Source organism: Homalodisca vitripennis, chromosome 4 (assembly GCF_021130785.1).
Source record: "Homalodisca vitripennis isolate AUS2020 chromosome 4, UT_GWSS_2.1, whole genome shotgun sequence".
NCBI lineage: Eukaryota > Metazoa > Arthropoda > Insecta > Hemiptera > Cicadellidae > Homalodisca > Homalodisca vitripennis.
This window is the reverse complement of record NC_060210.1, coordinates 79,352,783-79,372,826: the sequence shown is the minus strand read 5'-3', so window position 1 is coordinate 79,372,826 and position 20,044 is coordinate 79,352,783. Positions and strand designations below refer to the sequence as shown.

The window sequence follows — 20,044 nt, the reverse complement described above, 5'->3', positions numbered from 1 at the left end:
ATCCCATCAGTGATACCACCATTCCGACATAAACATCCCGCTCGCACTGCCTAAGATTGGACTGATTGGAAATCATAGAGAATCGTGCCATTTCACAGTCACGAGGCAATGAATACCAATATCCCATCAGTGATACCACCATTCCGACATAAACATCCCGCTCGCACGTCACTGGTTTATCTTCTGTATCTATACACGGACTGCCTAAGATTGGGCTGATTGGAAATCATAGAGAATCGTGCCATTTCACAGTCACGAGGCAATGAATACCAATATCCCATCAGCGATACCACCATTCCGACATAAACATCCCGCTCGCACGTCACTGGTTTATCTTCTGTATCTATACACGGACTGCCTAAGATTGGGCTGATTGGAAATCATAGAGAATCGTGCCATTTCACAGTCACGAGGCAATGAATACCAATATCCCATCAGTGATACCACCATTCCGACATAAACATCCCGCTCGCACGTCACTGGTTTATCTTCTGTATCTATACACGGACTGCCTAAGATTGGGTTGATTGGAAATCATAGAGAATCGTGCCATTTCACAGTCACTAGGCAATGAATACCAATATCCCATCAGTGATACCACCATTCCGACATAAACATCGATAAAGATAGCTCGCACATCGGTTAAGTGTGTTTTAGTATAATTTACATTGACTTTCATCTCTTATATGTGGGCTATCTATGTGAAGGAGAAAAAGGAGAGGGGGGTTCTTTGTTTGTCAATTACAATTGTGTGTAACAATTGTATCAAATAATTTAGGTTTTATTTAATACAATTTCCATAATCCCTTTGAATTTAAAAGCATGATCTAAAAAAACATCTTATTTACGAACTAGAGGTGTTCCTTCGATTTTAAAAAACGAGATATAACTACAAATTTGTACTTACCATGTTGTTGTACAGCTATAAAACTTGAAGTTGTCTTACCTGAAACATACAATAATAAAATAAAAAAACTAAACTCTTAGAACATTAACAATCAGTGACGGATTATTCCAGCCTCTATAAACCAAACGTAATAAATAATAATGCAATATCTTAACATTCTGTAAACCTATCGATAAATCGTAAACTATATGTATCTGAAATACACAATTCCTTTATCAGTAGTTTCATTTGTTATGCAGATACGTTACCTGTTTCATGTGAAGATTTTATACATTAATAACATCTTTTTTTTAAACGTTTGTTTATAGCTGGTTTGTTGAAAGAATAATTCTCTCAATAAAGTATAAGATACAGAGAAACAATTTGCTCATATTTAATATCAAATTACCGAATATTATAAAATGCTTCTTTTTGCGATTGTTAATATAATGCCAGATATGACTTCATAGTAACAAAATCTAAAAACTATTGTTTTCTACATAAATGTATTACCACTAATGTTTTATTTATTAGTTTGGAAGTGCTGTTAGTATTTTAGCACGTATTGTAAGCTAAAATTGTTTGTAATTTTAAGCTGGTAAGTCGCTTTCTTAAATAAATTTAATTACATTGTGTTAAAACGCCAAACACGCTTTTTCTTAAAGATGTCTCGAACATCTATTCAATTTATTACTTTATACAGATGAAATTGTAAGTTAAAAATGTGTTACAACACGATTGTATTTTGTAAAGAAATTCTGCAGCACTTCTTTGTGTTTTTAATGTGGTTTTTGCTTAGGCTAATGGTTAACAGTAAATAATATTTAAAAACTATATTGGGCTCTTGCAATATATTTATTTCATGTAGTAAAAACTTTGATTTGGTTACATATTCGCTGTCGATATTTATTCAAGATTTGAGCGAACTAATTAAATTTAAAGCCCTTTAATGATGCCTAGCCATTTTAAATATAATTTAAGCTAAATGTTTGCGTACATCTTTGTATATTTGTACGCACATCACTTAAGTATTATAGTGGTATTATAATGGTATGTGATTTCACACAGTGCTCATCACGGATTCAGGAAGTACCATCACTACGCTGTTATTCGTCACTGTTACCGCATTATGTACCATTAAAACCTTTCGCCTCATCAACTTTCTAAACTCAGTCTGAAATTTGCATACAAATAACCGAAATTAACTAAGTTCCTTCAAGTTCCCGTCATGCTCTGTAAGTTTGAGCGAATGCCGACAGTAAACTTATGAACAATAGTTGACTATGCTATAAGCCATATAAATAGTCATATATATCAAACATCAAACTTATTACTCACAAATAGTTATCACAGCCTTTAATTTAAAATGATTAATTATAGATTAAACTATAGATAAATAAAATATTATACATCCTTCATAGAATCGTAAACAAGTTTGACCCATCATTATGTCTACAGATACAGATGTCTACAGTTACAATACCGGGTCTACAAATATCAATGGAATACTAACCACAAAGCGAGCATGCTGCAATAGATGGTTGTTATTACACACTGGTTACAGTTACAATACCGGGTCTACAAATATCAATGAAATACTAACCACAAAGCGAGCATGCTGCAATAGATGGTTGTTATTACACACTGGTTACAGTTACAATACCGGGTCTACAGATATCAAGGGAATACTAACCACAAACCAATGGCACTTGAGTGGATGGTTATCGTTACAGTTGGGTTACAGCTACAATACCGGGTCTACAGATATCAAGGGAATACTAACCACAAACCAATGGCACTTGAGTGGATGGTTATCGTTACAGTTGGGTTACAGCTACAATACCGGGTCTACAGATATCAAGGGAATACTAACCACAAAGCAATGGCACTTGAGTGGATGGTTATCGTTACAGTTGAGTTACAGCTACAATACCGGGTCTACAGACATCAAGGGAATACTAACCACAAACCAATGGCACTTGAGTGGATGGTTATCGTTACAGTTGAGTTACAGCTACAATACCGGGTCTACAGATATCAAGGGAATACTAACCACAAACCAATGGCACTTGAGTGGATGGTTATCGTTACAGTTGAGTTACAGCTACAATACCGGGTCTACAGACATCAAGGGAATACTAACCACAAACCAATGGCACTTGAGTGGATGGTTATCGTTACAGTTGAGTTACAGCTACAATACCGGGTCTACAGATATCAAGGGAATACTAACCACAAACCAATGGCACTTGAGTGGATGGTTATCGTTACAGTTGGGTTACAGTTACAATACCGGGTCTACAGATATCAAGGGAATACTAACCACAAACCAATGGCACTTGAGTGGATGGTTATCGTTACAGTTGGGTTACAGCTACAATACCGGGTCTACAGATATCAAGGGAATACTAACCACAAACCAATGGCACTTGAGTGGATGGTTATCGTTACAGTTGGGTTACAGCTACAATACCGGGTCTACAGACATCAAGGGAATACTAACCACAAAGCAATGGCACTTGAGTGGATGGTTATCGTTACAGTTGGGTTACAGTTACAATACCGGGTCTACAGATATCAAGGGAATACTAACCACAAACCAATGGCACTTGAGTGGATGGTTATCGTTACAGTTGGGTTACAGTTACAATACCGGGTCTACAGATATCAAGGGAATACTAACCACAAACCAATGGCACTTGAGTGGATGGTTATCGTTACAGTTGGGTTACAGTTACAATACCGGGTCTACAGATATCAAGGGAATACTAACCACAAACCAATGGCACTTGAGTGGATGGTTATCGTTACAGTTGGGTTACAGCTACAATACCGGGTCTACAGACATCAAGGGAATACTAACCACAAAGCAATGGCACTTGAGTGGATGGTTATCGTTACAGTTGGGTTACAGTTACAATACCGGGTCTACAGACATCAAGGGAATACTAACCACAAAGCAATGGCACTTGAGTGGATGGTTATCGTTACAGTTGGGTTACAGTTACAATACCGGGTCTACAGATATCAAGGGAATACTAACCACAAACCAATGGCACTTGAGTGGATGGTTATCGTTACAGTTGGGTTACAGCTACAATACCGGGTCTACAGACATCAAGGGAATACTAACCACAAACCAATGGCACTTGAGTGGATGGTTATCGTTACAGTTGGGTTACAGCTACAATACCGGGTCTACAGACATCAAGGGAATACTAACCACAAAGCAATGGCACTTGAGTGGATGGTTATCGTTACAGTTGGGTTACAGTTACAATACCGGGTCTACAGATATCAAGGGAATACTAACCACAAACCAATGGCACTTGAGTGGATGGTTATCGTTACAGTTGGGTTACAGCTACAATACCGGGTCTACAGACATCAGGAGAATTCTAACCAAAAACGATGGCACTCGAGTGGATGGTTATCGTTACACACGTATTATAACAATATTGGGCCATCAGAAATTTGATGAACTCCAACAACAAAGCAACTGGGTTGGATCTAATTCCGACAAAAAAGTTTTAATAACTCCCGAGATCCAATTTACTTTAACGCTTTTAGCAGATTTTACTTGTTACTCAGGAGCTGCCACTTCCCCACAACACGCCAACTCCAGTGAAACGCAACTTAGAAGCTTTGTTTTCAATTTCACCCGCTAACACCCTTATTATAAATTATGAGTTTGCCTATATACAATTAATAGCATGTCCTAGAAAAGTAAGTACTTGTGAAGTAACAATCCCAAATGTAAAGAAAGGCCATTATATCTTACCAGAATTGCAGTACTAATATTTACAACTTACGAGTTCAACGGGCATTATCCGTCCGTATACATTAGAATACATTAGAATAAGACAAATAAAATTGTCTTCACTCGAGTGTCGGGGACGAGCGTTACCGGACGCTGGTTGGCACTAGGCAGTGTTACTCGACTCTAATGAGCTGTAACGTAATCCATGCACAGTTTCAAATTATAATATGTTGTACATAATCTTGCACTACAAAGCAGTAGATACCAGAGTATTCCTTATAATTTATCCTCCTCCTATTTCAACCGTGTTTCTGACTTCATTTAAAACTAATTAATTACATTTTGTTGTGTTACAACAGGACTACAACTCCGTCCTGGTGGGAGGCATGTGTCAGATCCCCGACCCTCTCTACAAGCTGATAGGTTCAATCGTCAGTTTCTATATCCCGCTGGTAGTGATGCTACTGACTTACGCACTCACTGTCAGATTGCTGGCCGTCCAAGAGCACAACTTGAGCAGCAACAGCTGGTCTAGCGGCTGGCTAGGAGGTCCAGCATCTACAGGTCAGTTGTGTGTATGTATAAAGATGATAAGTTCTATCGTCAGTTTCTATATCCCGCTGGTAGTGATGCTGCTGACTTACGCACTCACTGTCAGATTGCTGGCCGTCCAAGAGCACAACTTGAGCAGCAACAGCTGGTCTAGCGGCTGGCTAGGAGGTCCAGCATCTACAGGTCAGTTGTGTGTATGTATAAAGATGATAAGTTCTATCGTCAGTTTATATATCCCGCTGGTAATGATGTTCCACTACGCACTCACTGTGTCTTTATTTGACATTTGACTTAAACTTTACTTGATAAATAACATCCTAAATAAACAATTCCTGGTCCAGTCCATTAGTGACGGAGACGAAAGTCATAGTGAACACAATTATGTTATTTACTTAACTGGCAACTTGTTTTACAATTTGTTTTTCACTTATGACTGTAGTTTGTATCACGGACTCATGCTTTTTCATAATTTATTCTTATCTGAAATAGTTAATAAGCAATAATTAAAAAAATTAATTACGTTATAGTGAATTGTAACTTTCTATCATTAGCACTTCCTATTGTGTAAATTTTCAACTGATTTTATAAACGTTAATAAAGTTATTTGGATGAAAATATACAACTTATTCTATGACAGCTTTTAAGGCATGTGCGTAACAATAAGATGAACTAAAAATTTTATATAGTTTTCTTCAAACTGTATGTATTCATAAGTAGTAATATGCAGTTTTTTCTTGTGTATAAACTGGAAACAAACTTCTCAAAATAATCAATCAAAATAAGAACTATTTCCCAACTATGTATTTCCTCCAATATAAAATTAGTTACCTAAATATTTGTATTAATAAATAATTTCTAGTTAAGGCAGTCCGACCTCCATAAGAACATAATGTTAACTTGGGAACCTATATCTCTGTAATGGTTATAGATAGAGTCCTGATTTTTATTTTTACTTATTAAATAGCTTATAATCTAGGTCTTATCATGAGGTTTTTAAATTTGAAAAAAAAAATTAAAAAGTTATAATTTTTTTTATAATTTATTGTTTTTTAACTAACTTTTTTATAAGTAAAAATGTTTACTGTGCCTCATTGACAAGAGATTATTTATAAATTCCCATGAGGGGAACTAGGCAATAGTAAGTAGAATACTGTATAAAAATTTGACTGGGGTAGGCCTAGTAGTTTTTGAGTTATAGGGCCCCAAAGTTAAAAAATAACAAGTTTCGGCAAATCAAGAAAAAGCAAGAAGGTAGCATATTTTGGACTCATACCTTGGTTTAATGATGGCCTGCACTGTAGGAAGGGTTGTCTGGATCCTCTGCTTCTTGATACAGATCCTCCAGCTTCCTTTTGGCTAAAGTCCTTGATTGCCTGATTTTTTTTTTCAATGTCGGTAGCCGCTTTATCTGCTTTGCGAATCCGCTGGGTGTCGAGACGTTTTTAAAGCTAACCGCATATTCAGTTCCTGGTTCTAGCCCAATGTGCTCTAAAACTTTCACTTTGGAGCTGTACCCATCATTGAATGATAGGACTGCCTCATAGACACCTAGCCTAAGAGCACCTAGTGTAACAAAGGTGCGTTTAGGGAGCCGAGCCCAAATGACATTATTCATAGACTCATTAGGATTTTGAGATTTTCCTTTGAGACATTTTTCTGAGTAGTTCTAGGCTGCACAAAGATTTAAAAATAGGTTTGATTGCTTTCATTAGAACAGGTGAGAGGTGAAAATGCTGGCTGTGGTCATATTTAGTTTTTTTCTTTGGCGGCTTTGTTATACTTACACCATGTGTCTTCGGTGTCTGGGCATAAAATATGTAAAGGCGTATCGTTAGTAGACTGAACATGACAGTACAACGCCCAAACTGCTCGCCTCATGGCTTCCACGCTGTGTGTATTCCTACGGATGGCTAGTCCATAGTATATTTGGATTTGTTGGATCGCCTTCCCTGTTAGCCTACCTTTCCCAGAAAGAGATTTTCCGTCAGAAAGCTTCAAGCCTTTATTTTTCATGATAAAGTCCCTTATTCTTGTCCCCATCCTCTTCTGGACGTGTCCTACACATTCCAACTTCTGAATGGACACATCTGGGCCATATGGTGCTTCTGCCACAACTGCTGCATAGCCATTGGAGTCACCATCTCCAAGGTACTCCACATAGCGAAACACCGTATTTAGTCTCGGATCTTTTGAACATTGCAGTCGCACCTTCAGCTTCCATACCTCCACTGCTACCTACATAATTTGCCTTGCATATTTCTAAGTGTTGGTTGCTTGTTCTCTGAGGGGCAGTTACAGTATTTTGACATTGAATAAATATCTATTACTTTACCCGTATCTGCTGAAGTAATTGTGACAAACGCCATTTAGCGAGGTGTGGCCTCGCTTTTGCCAGCTTCCGTCAACCGCAACACATAAGTCATTAGAATTTCCATTTTCAATAACTGCTTCTGTCACTGCTCTCTTCATAGAGTTTTCACACACACTTTCTACATGGCTGGACAAAAAACTGTTCATGTTGATTGAACTTGCTGGGCGGAGCGGGTAAATTCATCATGCCGCAAAGAGTTTGGGCAGCAGTATAAGCCCTTTCCTATTACACGCAAGCCGTTATACTAACCTTAGGTTCAAGTCATAGTAGCATTGTGAACTTTTGCTTGGTGCCTCAATAGGCCTAGGCCTAATATCTGTTGCTTTGGGGACAGTTGTCAAAAGCTTTTGTCCATTGCCACAGCTACAGGAGACGGAAATTTTGTACTGCGAGCCCTGCTAATGGTTTTCGACTAAATGATAGGTTGCCATGACAAACCCTACACACTGCAACATCTTTCAAAACTGATTCTAGCTGTACAATGTTTACTATGTCATACTGTAAGGTATCAGTTGAATTATCATAGCAGGCTAGGTTAGGGCTCAATTTCTCATTGGATGTGGAAACAACTTTGGGTGTTTCTAGGCCTATCCTCTTCATTACCTGAAGTTACTACTGTTTTCTTGCTACGAACAACAGTCTTCTTCTTGTAACATAGTTTCTTAGTTCCTACTCTCTTCTTATTACCCATTTTAATCTACATTCAATTACAATAAACTCCTTTACAAATAAAAACAACAGGGAAACTTGCAAATCACAAAACACAGTATTTCAAAACTTCACAATAACCTCCAACATAAAATAATAACAACAGATGACATCTGTCATATTGCTGACAGTGTGTGATATCAGCTAAAACCAGACTAAAAGCAAAACAGTACCAACATAACAAAACCAATTAATATCTATTTTATAGATTGTTGTTTACTATAAGGAGTGGTGCTCAACGCCAAACAACAGTTGCAAGCCTTTTATATATATATTTTTTATATAAGGTTAATATTATAGTAATAAGGTATATTATATACCATTTTAAAGAGAAAATTCTAAAGAATATTAATAAATAAAAAAACCAAAATTCCCCAAAAAAAAATTTTTTTTCATGTCAGACTGCCCCCTTAAGGACAATTGCTGAAACCTTGCATTTTATCAAACTTCGAGAGAAAATCTGGTTTATCCTTTATGTAGTCAGGTTTTTCACAAAATCTGTTTGAAATCCAGTAAACGTGAAAAGAGCATGTGTTCGTTATAAACAACACAGCGGACATAACGGGGCAATGTAGTTTTGCATATTCTGTATTAAAGCGAGCATTTATAGGAAAAGAGCTCATCCCATGCACACTGGGAGGAGATTAGTGGACAGCTAGATTTCATTCGAGGCTACAATACACGGGCAGCGATAATTTCACATGTTCCAAAACGTACACAATCTGTGATGTTCATCGTTATCGCTTATAAAACTTCGGAATGCATTAAAACCATCATCTCACGCACTTCAGTAAGATACAACCTAGCGAATGGTTGTAAATAATCGTTGCTCTTTTTAACGGTTAACGGGGATAAAGCATTTAGAGACCAGCCGCCGAGAAGGTCAATACTTGACATAAAGTTGACATTTAACGTAACCGTTCACCTCCATTTTCTGGTGTTTGATTTTCTAATTTTATTGTGCTATCTGATAAAGAATATTAAAATATTATATTTATTATACTTTCTTAACTGCGTACAAACCAAAACCGTATTAATCGAGTAAGGAAGGAATGAATAATTCATAATTTACATCATACTTTACTAACACAAGTCAAGTGTATGCTAGTGTGCTAGGACTGGACCGGGCAATCTTGTTTCAGCAGATAGAACATTCCCGTCCTCTGGAAAGCGGTTGTCGGATTAGGACACCCTTCACCCACGCGTGGGATTAGTCCTGTACCAGCGACAATGTCTCACAAAATACTGTCCATTATGATTGTAAATATATAATATCTCATAAACTGCTCGAAAGTGAAGTTATTGTAATTTCTCACCAACGTTTATTTATAGCAGGGCCGAAAAAAAACAATCAATTACAACACAGCTAAATGTAATATACTTAATGTTAAATACTAATTACTCATCGACAAATGAACACATTTTGGAGTGGTGGAAGAAATTTAACATAATATAATTGAGCAACAAAATTAAATGCCAAGACTCAAGCATTACTTCCATGACTGTGTAGGTATTGATCTACGTACTCCAGCTTTCTGTCAGCCTACCGAAGATTTCGGTGAAGAAGATGCGAACGGATTGATCATTGAAGAAAACTAGAGCGACCAGAATAATTACGGAATCGGTGATCAAGACGCGGAACAGAGGGAAACCAATCAGCAGACGAGGGGCAGAGCTCACAGACGAGGACGGAACCATTCACTGTCAAGTTACAAACTCTGCATTCAATCGACAAAGAGCAGCTGTTAATGTTTAATAGTGTGCGATTAATTAGTCGTTTAATTAATTCTCTACAACAGCATTTAAGCGCGATTAAACTTTCCAAAACATTGTTTTACATTTTAATTAAATACTTTGCAAAGTCTCCGCCCGTATCCCCCGTACTGGAACGTAGTCTGAGTAGGAAGTAACGTGACGTACGTCTGAGTAGGAAGTACCGTAACGTACGTCTGAGTAGGAAGTACCGTAACGTACGTCTGAGTAGGAAGTACCGTAACGTACGTCTGAGTAGAAAATACCGTTTTATCGCAAAACAAAGCAAAATGGAGAACGAGAAGACCGGATTAGTTTCTTGTAAGCCTCTCTGTAATAATCTTGTTCTCACGACGCAACTCGCCCTCTAGGAATGTCGCCATTTTTATAAACTCTGTTTTCTGAAGTACTCATGCTAGTGTGCCATTTTTCAACAAATATCACTAACAAACCGAATACAAATTTTATCCAACCATCTCTTCTTATGATCGATTAAACTTGTAATGTGTTAACTGTGTAACAATGCCACATTTAATTTTAATAGCGGAATATGTATGATTGAACTCCGAAGTACAATATAGAATATTTACATTCAACGTGGTATTCATATTAAAATATTTCTCGGCGATTCGCAGATCATAATTCACACTAAACTAGTGAAACAACTCTTTTGGTGACATTTATACGTTTATCCCTGCTAACTTTAATACGTCAACAAAATAAACCAAATTAAAGTCAGTATGAAAACACACTTCCACTCTTATAATTCTAAATTATAGCATTTCGAGCGCTGAAACTTTCGGACATACGATTTAATATAGCAAACGATTATTTTTACACAAAAGTGTATTTAGAACGAGTTCGATACAAATATGAACGATATTTAAAACGATATTTATATATATATATATATATATATATATATATATATATATATATATATATATCGTTTGAAATATCGTTCATATTTGTATCGAACTATATATATATATATAGACCACTCGGCCATCGGCACTCCCAAGTGCCGAATTGTAATATATATATATTACCATTTAGAAATATTTAAATTGTACGTCAATTTTAAACTTCTTTTATTTTATATTGCATTAACTCGTTGTTTAGAACATTATCCATTTTCTGTTGATACTTTGTCTGAAATCACTATCGTAAATAAAGGAAATGGAGAAAGGGTCTACACAGAGCGTTAAGCTTCTTGTATAAATTTCTATCCTAATAGTAAAGATTATATTCGCAGCAAATTTAAAAAACGCATGCTGGCAAGAACGTGTGCTGACTCACATATCTGTACAAAACCAAACAAGTTTCCACCGGATTGGCAGGGACGTTTAAAAAGGTAAATCCCGCTTTGTCTGCGGATCCTTCCAGCTCCGGCCGCCTACATTTAGGACTTGTGCAAAGTTAGTTCTCAAAGGAATGGTGATTACATGTTCTCCTTATTGGCTTTTAGCTCGCCTTTATCTTGACTAAGCTGTCCGTCAACATTACCAGATGCATAATTCATTTCTTTACTTCTTTTTTACATTCTACACGAATAACGCTTTCGTTTTGGAGTACGTTCTTTTATTTTCGGTACAATACAATTACGTTCATACTAGAAGATGAATATTTATATATACTAATTAAAATAGACTAATATTACGGATAAAACCCGATTAATAAAAACTATTAATATTATGACTAAGTCTAGTAATGGCCCAAAGGGCAGGGTGAAGGGAGAAGCATTCATTCAGGTAACGAGACGTAACCTGGACCAGAGTCAAGAGGACAGAGATAACCACGTAACTATCCAGAGGAAGGAACAAGGTAAAAATCCAAACAGGGCGTAACTAGCAAAAGGAAGGAACAAGGTTAAAATCCAAACAGGGCGTAACTAGCAAGAGGAAGGAACAAGGTTAAAATCTAAGCAGGGCGTAACTAGCAAGAGGAAGGAACAAGGTTAAAATCTAAGCAGGGCGTAACTAGCAAGAGGAAGGAACAAGGTTAAAATCTAAGCAGGGCGTAACTAGCAAGAGGAAGGAACAAGGTTAAAATCCAATCAGGGCGTAACTAGCAAGAGGAAGGAACAAGGATAAAATCTAAACAGGGCGTAACTAGCAAGAGGAAGGAACAAGGTTAAAATCTAAACAGGGCGTAACTAGCAAGAGGTAGGAACAAGGTTAAAATCCAAACAGGGCGTAACTAGCAAGAGGAAGGAACAAGGTTAAAATCTAAACAGGGCGTAACTAGCAAGAGGAAGGAACAAGGTTAAAATCTAAACAGGGCGTAACTAGCAAGAGGTAGGAACAAAGGTTAAAATCCAAACAGGGCGTAACTAGCAAGAGGTAGGAACAAGGTTAAAATCCAAACAGGGCGTAACTAGCAAGAGGAAGGAACAAGGTTAAAATCTAAACAGGGCGTAACTAGCAAGAGGAAGGAACAAGGTTAAAATCTAAACAGGGCGTAACTAGCAAGAGGTAGGAACAAAGTTAAAATCCAAACAGGGCGTAACTAACAAGAGGAAGGAACAAGGTTAAAATCCAAACAGGGCGTAACTAGCAAGAGGAAGGAACAAGGTTAAAATCCAAACAGGGCGTAACTAGCAAGAGGAAGGAACAAGGTTAAAATCCAAACAGGGCGTAACTAGCAAGAGGAAGGAACAAGGTTAAAATCTAAACAGGGCGTAACTAGCAAGAGGTAGGAACAAGGTTAAAAATCTAAACAGGGCGTAACTAGCAAGAGGTAGGAACAAAGTTAAAATCCAAACAGGGCGTAACTAACAAGAGGAAGGAACAAGGTTAAAATCTAAACAGGGCGTAACTAGCAAGAGGAAGGAACAAGGTTAAAATCCAAACAGGGCGTAACTAGCAAGAGGAAGGAACAAGGTTAAAATCTAAACAGGGCGTAACTAGCAAGAGGTAGGAACAAGGTTAAAATCCAAATAGGGCGTAACTAGCAAGAGGAAGGGAACAAGGTTAAAATCCAAACAGGGCGTAACTAGCAAGAGGAAGGAACAAGGTTAAAAACCAATCAGGGCGTAACTAGCAAGAGGAAAGAATAACAGAGTAGAAATCCCGATAAGGCGTAACTAGCCAGAGGAAGGAACAAGGTTAAAATCCGAAGAGGGCGTAAACTAGCAAGAGGAAAGAATAACAGAGTAGATATCCCGATAAGGCGTAACTAGCCAGAGGAAGGAACATGGTTAAAATCCAAACAGGGCGTAACTAGCATGAGGACGGAATAACAGAGTAGAAATCCCCATAAGGTGTAATTAGCCAGAGGAAGGAACATGGTTAAAATCCAACAGGGCGTAACTAGCATGAGGACAGAATAACAGAGTAGAAATCCCGATAAGGCGTAATTAGCCAGAGGAAGGAGTAACAGATCGAATAATCTAGACGATGGGCATAACTAGCCAGAGGAAGACGGGCAGGACTAAGAATGCAGATGGTGGGGCGTAACTAGCCAGAGGAAGGAGTAACAGATCGAATAATCTAGACGATGGGCATAACTAGCCAGAGGAAGACATGCAGGACTAAGAATGCAGATGGTGGGGCGTAACTAGCCAGAGGAAGGAGTAACAGATCGAATAATCTAGATGATGGGCATAACTAGCCAGAGGAAGACATGCAGGGACTAAGAATGCAGATGGTGGGGCGTAACTAGCCAGAGGAAGGCGGACTGAGTGATGAATGGCGCCAAAGTCATCTGATTGGCCAAGATAAAATACACTGCAGCCTTCGGTAAAACGTCTTTGACGCTGATTAATAACCCAGCTCCTGTTCTTGCTCTTCACTTTTATCAAATAAAACATTCATTTCTTTGAAACCTGTCCCAATTGTCATTTGTCAATTTACCAGTGTACTCCTCTATTCCAATGTTCATGTACAAACGAAAATGTTTCAAGAATTGACTACAGTATTACGAACGACTGCTAGGTATGCAACAACGGAATTGTTTTTAAAAGATCAGAACAACCAAGAAGTAATATTTATTTTTTGTACTTTAATTTTTAAATATAAAAAATATTGCTTAGTACGTGACAGATATAACCATATTTTGATCAATCCAAAATAAACTAAATTTTGGAATTTGAAAATCCTCGTCAATTATACTTTTTCTTTTATTACAAGTACATAATTTTTCATAAATGGATGTTGTACTAAATGCGCAAATGTTTTGCAACGAACATAAATTTAGTATTAGTTTAATTTCTTTGCATTTAATTAGTACTGAAAACAGTAAAACTAAAACTGCACAATAAGAACTTATGAAATATTACTGTGGTTGGATTTAACTATCTTTGCCACATTTATGAAATGATCGCAATTAATTATTAACTCAATTGGTGTCGCTCCAAAGTTGGCATGGAGTAGAATAACTGGCTACTCGCACAGTTCATTTATTCAATCATTTCACAGCCACAACAATCCAAGCAGCCAGCTCAGGCCGCCCAATCGAAGCCGCTTATCTCGTCAATCACTGCACTCAATCTTCCTGCTCTTTTCACTGGAAATTCTTTCATTTCACCAAATCTTATATGTATTCCTGGCTATGCCACAAATAAATCAGTGAAACAAAACAAACATATTAACGTATTAAATGTTTACTGTTCAGAAAACAAATCATCACGTGAAAATAAGTCGAATTGTGATTACAGTTAATTATTGTATTATTACTAAAAATTTGAATTATATTATAGTTGAGAAAAATTAGCATAACCTTTAAATTTTGCAAAATGCTCCTAAAAGATTAGCTCGGTTTAAAATAATTTAATATAATTTATATTTGGTAGAATAGTGTAAATCTTGAAAACTTGAACTTTTAGAATCACTACCTGTTTGTTGCAATTTATGTGGCACAATAATAACATAAATAGAATAAAAGACATATTTCAGGTCTACTACGCCCACGTAGTTCTCTAGTAACTTTCAAGGTGAAAACCGTTTAAATATTTTGCTGCGAAATTAGGATCTGCCGCTTTTCACACCTACTTAGTCCGTGCGACGTATGGGGTTGAACCTCAGTTGACCGACATGGAGTATATCTTTCCATCAGAGATGCAAAACAACCGACCTTTTATGGGGATTACGGCATCAACACCACTCGTCCACTGTCACAGACCTCACCAATGTCAATGTAACTGTTCAGGTATAGAGAGGCGGTGTACGTGGCGGCGCCTGCTGACAGGCAGGCCTCTGACAACACAACAGCAGAGTCACGGTACTCAGCATCAACACCACTCGTCCACTGACACCGACCTCACCAATGTCAATGTAACTGTTCAGGTATAGAGAGACGGTGTACGTGGCGGCGCCTGCTGACAGGCAGGCCTCTGACAACACAACAGCAGAGTCACGGTACTCAGCATCAACACCACTCGTCCACTGACACCGACCTCACCAATGTCAATGTAACTGTTCAGGTATAGAGAGACGGTGTACGTGGCGGCGCCTGCTGACAGGCAGGCCTCTGACAACACAACAGCAGAGTCACGGTACTCAGCATCAACACCACTCGTCCACTGACACCGACCTCACCACTCTGGACACCCATGAGTTGTGGTTGCCAGACACCGAGCCCACACCGTCCACCATGTCTGCCCTGCACCAGTTCGGCGCTGAGATGTTGAGGCTCTCTCGAGGCCTTGAGAGTGCCATGACCGGTCCTGTCTTGTCTAAACCGAAGTAAGTAATACCTGTCACGACAAGAAAATTCCAGTAATTCTGGTCAATGTAGCATTGAATATACAGTTTCCTTGTTGTGTCCAGACACCATTTGAGGACCCTAGAAGTAAATGGGTATAAGTGACATTTTTTAAATATTAGAGATAACTGCATCACTGAACTGGAAATAAATTAATTTGTTTGGTAGTAAAGAGATCTAAGTGATGAGTCCCAACAAGTGCTGCTATCTAGCAGCAAAGCACTTAAACCTCCAAGCCAAAACTATGAGTAGGGCTTGGAAGAGAAGAGATATAAGTGCACTTGTACCCACTGTTCCACTGTGTCAGACTGTCAATTGTGTTTGTTTACATTGTGAATGAGTAATGGTATTGCTGGTCTAAAGCAATATTTATGATTTTATTTTCTTTTTAAAGTAATACTTTATTGCTAGTTATATAATTAGTTACTTTATATCCAGAAAATAGAAAGAAAACACTAGTTATCTTTGAAACTGTTTATTGATTGAAAGAAGGAGATGGATGAGTCTAACCAAGAAATTGAAGGTAAGTTAAATACTGTTTGCTCCAGCTGTTTAAATTGTCAGCAATAAGCCATGCATGCTATAACATCCTTTTAAATTGCTTTATTATTTTTGGTTTTTCTGTATTTTCTATACTACAAAACTTACTAGCATTCATGTTAATTTTTTTGAACTATCTAGGTCTAGGTCTGTAAATCATAGCCTACAATGAAAACTTCAACAAGGGTCTAAATCAAAGATGACATGTTCAAATAAGTATAATTTTATTTTCATAAATAAATTTTGCTGTGTATTTTGTAGATGACGAACCACTTTTTGGAGATTATGACTCAAATGCTGATCAAGACTATCTTCCTGAAGATGACAGCAGCAGTGATAGTTTAGGTATAAATAAATTCCAGTATTAAGCTTATTATCGAACTATCATATTAAAATATAAATAAAAAGTTATCACCTTTTCATATTTTAAGTGTTTTTATAAGCTATGCAAGTAAATTTACACCTGTTATTGAAAATGCAAATTATGACAAAATTTGAAGATAGCTATGTAATGTTTATGATGTTTACAGATCCAGCAGATGATCCGGAAGAAGAAAATGTGAATGCGGAGCCACTGATAGAGGAATTACCTGCTAATGCAATTCCACCACCAAATCAGACTGGCAAAAAAAAGAATCCGTAGGCCAGATACATGGAAACAAAATAGAGCAAAAATCGCCAGAAATTCAGGTGAAGCTTACGTGGACAAAAAACATAACACTCATGAATCTAAGAAGTTGCGAGAACTTCAAAATCATCATTGCAGGTATGAATGTACCAATAATATTTCACAAGACCAAAGACTTTCAATCTTTAAAGAGTATTGGGCATTAGGTAGCTGGGATCTCCAAACAGCTTTTCTAAATGGAGCTATACAGACTGAAACTATAAAAACGAAAAAAAAAACCAAATGCAGTTAGCAACAAAGAGGTGTCATGTGTTTATAATATGGGAGGTATTAGAGTATGTAAAGAGTTTTTAATGAAAACTCTTGATTGTATCCAATAAAACGTTTACAAAATGTGGTTGAAAACAAGAAAACGAATCTCCTCAGGTGTAGCGTTGTAAAGACAAAAGAGGAAAGAAAATCACCCCCTAACTAAATTTCGGAAAGGAAAGTTGAAATCATAAAAGAGCATATTAATAAGTTCCCTAGGTACACAAGCCACTACACTAGAAATAAGACTCCAAATAGGAGGTACCTACCTCAGGATTGTAATCTGAAAGAAATTGTACAAACTTTATTGTGATTTCTCTAAAGAGTAAAAAACAGGAAGAACCTGTAAAGAAAAAGCTTTTACAAGAATATTTTTAATACCCAGTTCAATTCTTAGCTTCAAAAGGGCCAAGTACAGACACCTGTGATAAATGCGACAAATTTGAGATGAAAATAAATCACGGTTCAGCGGAAGAAAAAAGCTTTGGCTCAGATAGAAAAATAAATTCACTTACGTAAGGCGGAAGCCGTAAGAACAGCAAAAGAAGAGTGTCATAAGCTATAAAGGATGATAGCAGAGTTGCGATAATCTTTGACTTGCAAAAGACTATGCCAACTCCTAATGTTATCGACTTCTAAAGCATATTATCTTAGGCAACTATGGACTTTTAACTAAGGTGTTCATAACCTACAGACTGGAACAAACCCATTTCTTTATGTGGCACGAAGGTCAGGCGTCACGTGGATGTCAGTAAATATCATCTTGTCTCCTAAAATATATCAGAAGCCTTCCGCCATCTGTGAAACACATAACTGCATTTAGTGACAACTGTGGGGGCCAAAATAAGAGTCATCTGACAGTAAAATTTTGGCTCTACATTGTCAGAAACCAATAATATTGAAAACTGTAGATCATAGATTTTTTTGTAAAGTGGCCATTCTTATAACGAGTGTGACCAAGCCTTTGGTTTTAATAGAGTTGAAAAAGAAAAAAAACCCAAAAGGACCTGTATGTGCCTCAACATTGGATGGAGCTAGTTACTTCTACAAGTAGAAAGTTCTTTACAGTACAGACGGAAAAATGACGATTTTTTTAGACTTTCACACACTTGCGCAATTCTTCAAGAAAAGCGTAAACGGAATACAGAGTATGCAGTAGTTACATTTCCAACAGGACAAGCCTTTCACGCTGTTTTACAAGAAGACAGCTGCAAGTGGATTGGAAGAGTTTAATGAGCTATCTATGAAGTCCACTCGAGCTGGCACAATCCCTGCCATCCTGCCAGATCGGTTGCCAGTACCGATTGAAAAAAGGCCTCGTATTAAGCAAGCTAAATATTCAAATCTGCAGCAGTTGCTGAACTATGTACCTCCAAATTTACCATGGGTTTTTCATAACTCTCCGACATGATGGTCAACATGATGAAGAACAAGCAAACATAGAAGAGGCTGAACAAGGAGAAGGCCAAACTGAACAGGAAGAAGACCAAATTGAAGATCACAATTATGACACTGATGATGAATCATAGATCAATGACGTTATTTATGTATTAGTTTTTATTGTAAATAATAAATTTTTACTCAAACTTTATAATCTCTTCATGTTTTTGGCCTTTCTCTTAGAAGTAAAAGGGTACAAGTGATGCTTAGCAATATAAAAATAGCTTCAAAATGAGTAATATTTATAAAATCATGAGTTTTTTTTACTAATAATATTAGTAATGACTACAGTTACTAAACTGGAAAAGAAAAACTATCATTTAAACATTGTGGCAATTACAGAGAAGGCTCAACTTTAAACGGCGTTTTTTACTCAAATTTAGCTTTTTGTCACTTATACCCCCTTTACTTCTAGGGTCCTCATTTGTTGTATGTTATGTCACTTTGTAACATTGCGAGTGCCATGGCAACCATTAATGAATTTATCATGCACATTGATCCTATAGTCCATTATAGATGCGAATGTTTTTGAAGATGTTTTGTTGTTTTATACCCACAACATTCAGAATTTACTGCTTAGCTTCAAAATATCGCTCTACAAACGTTTATTACAACTATTTCGTTAAGTGGATCAAGTGGTTGGAATTTTTTTGTCACCATTACTTAACTTCACAGTGTATTAAATTTAAAAAGAATATGTCTAAAACATTTCAATTTGGCAGAAAATTGTGTGCAAAACCGCGGGTAAGTGCTAGTATTTATAAATGTTCGAGTGATTAATAAATTTAATGTTTTTTTCTAAATAACTACAAATAAATTTAAATACGTTTAAGTTAAAATATTTCCTTGTTGCATCAACATAATGAAAACCTATCTTACATCTTGTTAGTTAAATAATAATGACAAACGATTGATTACGGGTAGTTTCCCTTAGACTTCTTAATACGAACTGCTGAGTGGAGAAGTAGACATCGCTGACGTGAGTTACGGACTTGACAACATTGTATTATATTTACAGATTCCGTTCAAAAATATCACCGATTCCACCGGTACGGTATACGATTCCAGGAACTGTATCCCGAGATGTATTGTGTCTATTGTCGCAGTAGCTGTAGTAAAGTAGCGAATGACCTGTACAGTAGACGGCAGTAAACAAGCTAACAGTGAACCCACATTCCCCTCCTTAACACCGTGCTAGGTTAACGTATGTTATTTTAGTATAAGTAGAGTCAAAGTTTCTTATTTGTAGTGGATACTTTTAAAAGCACAAACGAAATTGTAATTTATTCCGACGAATTTTTTTTTTTTTTTTTTTTACTGGAATAATTTACTTCTGCTTGTCACAAACACAAATACCTCCCTAATAATTAATTACATCACGTCAAAGTCGATTCA

At 37.0% G+C, this 20,044-nt stretch overlaps 2 protein-coding genes across 2 annotated transcripts in view; one reads left to right on the top strand and one right to left on the bottom strand.

Annotated features, from left to right (window-relative positions):
* The window catches only part of LOC124359608 (26S proteasome non-ATPase regulatory subunit 1), a 251,882-nt gene that overhangs the window by 124,114 nt on the left and 107,724 nt on the right, over positions 1 to 20,044 (bottom strand). The gene's annotated exons all lie outside the window — the stretch shown is intronic.
* LOC124359609 overlaps positions 1 to 20,044 on the top strand; it is a 92,094-nt gene that overhangs the window by 58,520 nt on the left and 13,530 nt on the right. The window contains exons 4-5 of the mRNA XM_046812495.1: positions 5,006 to 5,210; positions 15,452 to 15,713. Coding sequence (XP_046668451.1) covers positions 5,006 to 5,210; positions 15,452 to 15,713 — 467 coding nt within the window. The remainder of the gene's footprint in view (positions 1 to 5,005; positions 5,211 to 15,451; positions 15,714 to 20,044) is intronic.